The following is a 7,321-nucleotide window of genomic DNA, read 5'->3' as shown; positions in this document are numbered from 1 at the left end:
GCTATCAGCGATCAGGACATGAACGCCTATCTGGCTGAGCAGGCGCGCCTCCACTCCAACGAGTTCAACATGCTCAGTGCCCTGCATGAGATCTACGCCTACGTCAGCAAGTACAGCCAAGAGGTCAGGCCCAGCCCCCTGTGATATCTCCTCAACACATACAGTACACTGTCCAGCCACTAGAGGTCAGGCCCAGGCCCCTGTGATATCTCCTCAACACATACAGTACACTGTCCAGCTCCTAGAGGTCAGGCCCAGGCCCCTGTGATATCTCCTCAACACATACAGTACACTGTCCAGCTCCTAGAGGTCAGGCCCAGGCCCCTGTGATATCTCCTCAACACATACACTGTCCAGCTCCTAGAGGTCAGGCCCAGGCCCCTGTGATATCTCCTCAACACATACTGTACACTGTCCAGCTCCTAGAGGTCAGGCCCAGGCCCCTGTGATATCTCCTCAACACATACACTGTCCAGCTCCTAGAGGTCAGGCCCAGGCCCCTGTGATATCTCCTCAACACATACAGTACACTGTCCAGCTCCTAGAGGTCAGGCCCAGGCCCCTGTGATATCTCCTCAACACATACACTGTCCAGCTCCTAGAGGTCAGGCCCAGGCCCCTGTGATATCTCCTCAACACATGCTGTACACTGTCCAGCTCCTAGAGGTCAGGCCCAGGCCCCTGTGATATCTCCTCAACACATCATACACACTGTCCAGCTCCTAGAGGTCAGGCCCAGGCCCCTGTGATATCTCCTCAACACATACACTGTCCAGCTCCTAGAGGTCAGGCCCAGGCCCCTGTGATATCTCCTCAACACATCATACACACTGTCCAGCTCCTAGCAGAGCCGTGCCATGCTTAGCTGACTGCAGCGTTAGCACTTTGTAATGGAGGACCACAGGCATCGCGTCTTTTTGTAGGCCAGCCCAGAAGTCATACACTGTCGCGAAGTCAATGTATGTATGTAGATCATCTATGAAGATGATCTTGCTGAACACAAAGTTGGCAGTTTCATAAACTTGTGTTAACCACAGACCTTATTTCAGGCATTTAACCAAAATCCCCATTCAAAAATACCATTGACTTTGAGTGGAGGGAAGCGGCAGTGCTAAGGTAGTGCTAACATAGTGCTAAGGTAGTGCTAAGGTAGTGCTAACATAGTGCTAAGGTAGTGCTAACATCTTAGGCAGGTCTTAGGACTCATTCCTGTGGTTCTCTATAGGAGCGTTAGTACTCAGGAATTGACCTGAAGGTTATAGTTAAAGCAGGACTAAACCTCAAAACACTTTTTTTCAGCTTTTAACCAATATAGTGAAGAAGAAGAATTCTGGTCAAAATTTCCACATTTGAGACCAAACTGTTACCATTGTACCATTTGTATCATTTTTCAGCAGCATAACTAGCATAAGTGCCCTCTATGGGTTGAACACTGCTTTTTTTTGTGCCCTCAAATGAATGGGATATTTGGTACATCGTGACGTCACGGTGGGTTTAGCACGCGCCCCACTCATGTGAAAATTTGTTTTCCCCCCCATTGATTATTACTGTAGTTCACGCGGCGCGAGCCCTTTAAGAGCAATGCATCCATGGGTAATCGCCGCGTGATTTCTAACCCCACATAGGATAAGCAATAACCACGCCCTGTGGCGCCGGGATTGGCCAGGAGCATTGAAGCTTGGGACTAAAGCACCAGGGGTTTTTCATCTTTTAAAATAAAGATGTTTAAAAAACTATTGCTTGTTACATTTTCAGTGCTGTAGCTTTTCTCTGGGTAAGAATTGAGCTTGAAATTAACGATATGATACATTATATTATGATATGAGCTATGAACGTGAACACAACACCGTTTATATTATTGCATGTTTTTGTAGATTGTGTACATTGTGTGGATTACAATTATTATGCTTATTATTATTATTACTATGCTAAGGAAGGTAGGTGACCATAATTCATTTCAATGTCCGCTCTCGAAATCACTGTCTGTTCTCAAGAGCTATTCAGTTGGTTCATGAAATCGCTGGGCTGCGTGCCCTCCAGTGCTGCTCCTGGCCAATCCCAGTTGGTTCATGAAATCGCTGGGCTGCGTGCCCTCCAGTGCTGCTCCTGGCCAATCCCGGCGCCACAGGGCGTGGTTATTGCTTATCCTATGTGGGGTTAGAAATCACGCGTAATCGCCTACTGTGGCTAATATTAGCCGCTAGTTAGTTATGTTATATGGCAGTAAAATGCCACTGAATGACCAAATTGATATAACTTTTAACCATTTCGAGGAACACTGTTTCCATACGGATCACCAGCGTTAGTTTGTTGTTTATAACGTGGCTATATTCATAACGTTTTCTATTTCGGATGCGTTATTTCGAATCCCACATAGGTTACGCCAAAACCACCCCCGAATTGTGTTCTGGCGCAAAGCGAGTGGGTTTCAGTCTCGAGCCACTAACGTTATCTTTAGAGCACAATATTCCTGGAATGCAAGTTTAACTAAACAGTTACATGTCCTCTGCATTCTACATCAAATTAAGATATTACGGGTTATTTTATTTTGTATGTTACATACTTATTGGCCAAGATAATACTTTATGGGGGAGAAATTCTGCCAGCTAAAGGAGGGAGTATAGGCGGCCATCTTGCCTGCAGAGTTTTCAAATCAAGTAGAATACAGTTTTGCAAGAAATCTGGGGGGTTTAGTCCTGCTTTAAGTTCAGAAATAGCGATTTTTGAATCAATTTATAGTCGTATACTTGGTGTTATTCTTGGATTTGTCATCCTTTTTTGTAGAAGTGCAGTGTTTCCTTCAACTGCTCCTGTAATGAACCAGATGCCTTGTGACCTTGGTTCTAGTTTATGTGCTCATATACCCTTGTGTGTGTGTGTGTGTGTGTGTGTGTGTGTGTGTGTGTGTGTGTGTGTGTGGGTGTGGGTGTGGGTGTGTGTGTGTGTGTGTGTGTGTGTGTGTGTGTGTGTGTGTGTGTGTGTGTGTGTGTGTGTGTGTGCGTGCGCGTGCATGCGTGTGTGCGTGTTAGATCACTGAGGCACTGGAGCAGGATGAGCAGGCCCGGAAGCAGAAGCTGGCTTACAAGTTGGAGCAGATCATCTCAGTCATGTCTGCAGAGAGCTGAGACACACACACACACACACATTCACAGAGATGTCATGTACTCAAAGACATTAAAAAATCACTATGGACCTATAAACACATTTACAAGTCAAGTGGCACACACACACATGCATGTATGCACACACACACACACACACACACACACACACACACACACACACACACACACACACACACACACACACACACACATACATACACACACACACACACACACACACACACACACACACACACACACACACACACACAGTGACACTAGAGAGACTTTATGGACCTATAAACAAACTTGACAGGGAACATGGGCATTGGGCACACACACACACACACACACACACACACACACACAGATGAACAGACACACAGACCACAGGACACCTATGGTCAACTGACTATATACCTATATAGTCTCCTATAGAGAGAGGGTTTGGGCCATCATGGCTGCTTCTAATGCTAAATGTGTGTGGCGTGGCTTTGTAGCTGCAGCTCTGAAGAGAATAGCACTTAATACAGAGAATGACTCAACAAAAGTCACCGGGGAGCTCAAAGACAGGAGACCATTTAATGGCACATCACCTGTGAGGAGACAAGTATTGTTAAACATGAAGGACACCGATACACACTACATATCACAGACTTGACATGATGCACACTACATATCACAGACTTGACATGATTCACTCTACATATCACAGACTTGACATGATGCACACTACATATCACAGACTTGACATGATTCACTCTACATATCACAGACTTGACATGATGCACACTACATATCACAGACTTGACATGATTCACTCTACATATCACAGACTTGACATGATGCACACTACATATCACAGACTTGACATGATGCACACTACATATCACAGACTTGACATGATTCACTCTACATATCACAGACTTGACCTTGGAGTGACATTGCCATTTGAAGCAGAGACATGTCATTTTGTGTCATGAAGCCTTTTAAAGGCCTATACAAAGAGATCTCGGAAGACTCTGGCAGCGGCGAATATCTTCATCGCAGCTGAAACTCCATTTCAAAGGATATTTGTTTGTTTGTTTGTTTGGTGAAGATTCTCTGAATCTCAATTCTGCTAACAATTGAAAACAATCTACACAATGCTGCTCGCTGACAGGGTGAGGGGTCAAATTCTTTCACCATCCCAAATTGACGAGGCATCACAAAGCAATTTGGAATAATTGGATATTTCCAGAGCCAAGCCCTGGCTTAGTGCCAACTATAATATCTCTCATGTTTCATTCATGTTCAAAGCTCCTGTAGAAGCTATTCATAATTGATGCCATTGTTGGGAAAGATCCCATTTGAGATAAGACATGTTGTACGGTAATGATCTATAGAGCACTAATTCAGCCGTTCAAAGAGAAGTGGAGAGCGATAATGATCTATAGAGCACTAATTCAGCCGTTCAAAGAGAAGTGGAGAGCGGTAATGATCTATAGAGCACTAATTCAGCCGTTCAAAGAGAAGTGGAGAGCGGTAATGATCTATAGAGCACTAATTCAGCCGTTCAAAGAGAAGTGGAGAGCGCTAATGATTCTATAGAGCACTAATTCAGCCGTTCAAAGAGAAGCGGAGAGCGCTAATGATCTATAGAGCACTAATTCAGCCGTTCAAAGAGAAGTGGAGAGCGGTAATGATCTATAGAGCACTAATTCAGCCGTTCAAAGAGAAGCGGAGAGCGGTAATGATCTATAGAGCACTAATTCAGCCGTTCAAAGAGAAGTGGAGAGCGGTAATGATTCTATAGAGCACTAATTCAGCCGTTCAAAGAGAAGTGGAGAGCGCTAATGATTCTATAGAGCACTAATTCAGCCGTTCAAAGAGAAGCGGAGAGCGCTAATGATCTATAGAGCACTAATTCAGCCGTTCAAAGAGAAGTGGAGAGCGGTAATGATCTATAGAGCACTAATTCAGCCGTTCAAAGAGAAGCGGAGAGCGGTAATGATCTATAGAGCACTAATTCAGCCGTTCAAAGAGAAGTGGAGAGCGGTAATGATTCTATAGAGCACTAATTCAGCCGTTCAAAGAGAAGCGGAGAGCGCTAATGATCTATAGAGCACTAATTCAGCCGTTCAAAGAGAAGTGGAGAGAGGTAATGATCTATAGAGCACTAATTCAGCCGCTCAAAGAGAAGTGGAGAGCGGTAATGATCTATAGAGCACTAATTCAGCCGTTCAAAGAGAAGCGGAGAGCGCTAATGATCTATAGAGCACTAATTCAGCCGCTCAAAGAGAAGTGGAGAGCGGTAATGATCTATAGAGCACTAATTCAGCCGGTCAAAGAGAAGTGGAGAGCGTTAATGATCTATAGAGCACTAATTCAGCCGTTCAAAGAGAAGTGAAGAGCGGTAATGATCTATAGAGCACTAATTCAGCCGTTCAAAGAGAAGTGGAGAGCGTTAATGATCTATAGAGCACTAATTCAGCCGTTCAAAGAGAAGCGGAGAGCGGTAATGATCTATAGAGCACTAATTCAGCCATTGAAAGAGAAGCGGAGAGCAGGTAATGATCTATAGAGCACTAATTCAGCCATTGAAAGAGAAGTGGAGAGCGGGTAATGATCTATAGAGCACTAATTCAGCCATTCAAAGAGAAGCGGAGAGCGTTAATGATCTATAGAGCACTAATTCAGCCGTTCAAAGAGAAGCGGAGAGCGGTAATGATCTGTAGAGCACTAATTCAGCCGTTCAAAGAGAAGCGGAGAGCAGGTAATGATCTATAGAGCACTAATTCAGCCGTTGAAAGAGAAGTGGAGAGCGGGTAATGATCTATAGAGCACTAATTCAGCCATTCAAAGAGAAGCGGAGAGCGGTAATGATCTATAGAGCACTAATTCAGCCGTTCAAAGAGAAGTGGAGAGCGGTAATGATCTATAGAGCACTAATTCAGCCGTTCAAAGAGAAGTGGAGAGCGGTAATGATCTGTAGAGCACTAATTCAGCCGTTCAAAGAGAAGTGGAGAGCTGGTAATGATCTATAGAGCACTAATTCAGCCGTTCAAAGAGAAGCGGAGAGCGGTAATGATCTATAGAGCACTAATTCAGCCGTTGAAAGAGAAGTGGAGAGCGGTAATGATCTATAGAGCACTAATTCAGCCGTTCAAAGAGAAGTGGAGAGCGGTAATGATCTATAGAGCACTAATTCAGCCGTTCAAAGAGAAGTGGAGAGCAGGTAATGATCTATAGAGCACTAATTCAGCCGTTCAAAGAGAAGTGGAGAGCGTTAATGATCTATAGAGCACTAATTCAGCCGTTCAAAGAGAAGTGGAGAGCGGGTAATGATCTATAGAGCACTAATTCAGCCGTTCAAAGAGAAGTGGAGAGCGGTAATGATCTATAGAGCACTAATTCAGCCGTTCAAAGAGAAGTGGAGAGCAGGTAATGATCTATAGAGCACTAATTCAGTCGTTCAAAGAGAAGTGGAGAGCGGTAATGATCTATAGAGCACTAATTCAGCCGTTCAAAGAGAAGTGGAGAGAGGTAATGATCTATAGAGCACTAATTCAGCCGTTCAAAGAGAAGTGGAGAGCGGTAATGATCTATAGAGCACTAATTCAGCCGTTCAAAGAGAAGTGGAGAGCGGTAATGATCTATAGAGCACTAATTCAGCCGTTCAAAGAGAAGTGGAGAGCGGTAATGATCTATAGAGCACTAATTCAGCCGTTCAAAGAGAAGTGGAGAGCAGTAATGATCTATAGAGCACTAATTCAGCCGTTCAAAGAGAAGTGGAGAGCGGTAATGATCTATAGAGCACTAATTCAGCCGTTGAAAGAGAAGTGGAGAGCGGTAATGATCTATAGAGCACTAATTCAGCCGTTCAAAGAGAAGTGGAGAGAGGTAATGATCTATAGAGCACTAATTCAGCCGTTCAAAGAGAAGTGGAGAGCGGTAATGATCTATAGAGCACTAATTCAGCCGTTCAAAGAGAAGTGGAGAGCGGGTAATGATCTATAGAGCACTAATTCAGCCGTTCAAAGAGAAGTGGAGAGCAGTAATGATCTATAGAGCACTAATTCAGCCGTTCAAAGAGAAGTGGAGAGCAGTAATGATCTATAGAGCACTAATTCAGCCGTTCAAAGAGAAGTGGAGAGCGGGTAATGATCTATAGAGCACTAATTCAGCCGTTCAAAGAGAAGTGGAGAGCGAGTAATGATCTATAGAGCACTAATTCA

The 7,321-nt window shown here is 44.2% G+C and overlaps 1 protein-coding gene across 1 annotated transcript in view; it reads left to right on the top strand.

Moving 5' to 3' along the window:
• Nucleotides 1-3,125, top strand: part of LOC310799213 (plexin-A2-like) — a gene marked incomplete at both ends in the record, with an annotated part of 140,279 nt that extends 137,154 nt beyond the window's left edge. Inside the window, 2 exons of the mRNA XM_083661780.1 lie at nucleotides 1-123; nucleotides 3,030-3,125. The exon at nucleotides 1-123 is cut by the window's left edge and continues 28 nt beyond it. Of these exons, the coding sequence (XP_083517906.1) occupies nucleotides 1-123; nucleotides 3,030-3,125 (219 nt within the window). The remainder of the gene's footprint in view (nucleotides 124-3,029) is intronic.
• Between the last annotated feature and the right edge of the window lie 4,196 nt (nucleotides 3,126-7,321).

This window comes from Poromitra crassiceps (assembly GCF_964638095.1).
Source record: "Poromitra crassiceps genome assembly, chromosome: 27".
NCBI classification, from domain to species: Eukaryota; Metazoa; Chordata; class Actinopteri; order Beryciformes; family Melamphaidae; genus Poromitra; species Poromitra crassiceps.
The sequence above is the reverse complement of the archived record's forward strand: the minus strand, read 5'-3'. Positions and strand labels throughout refer to the sequence as shown.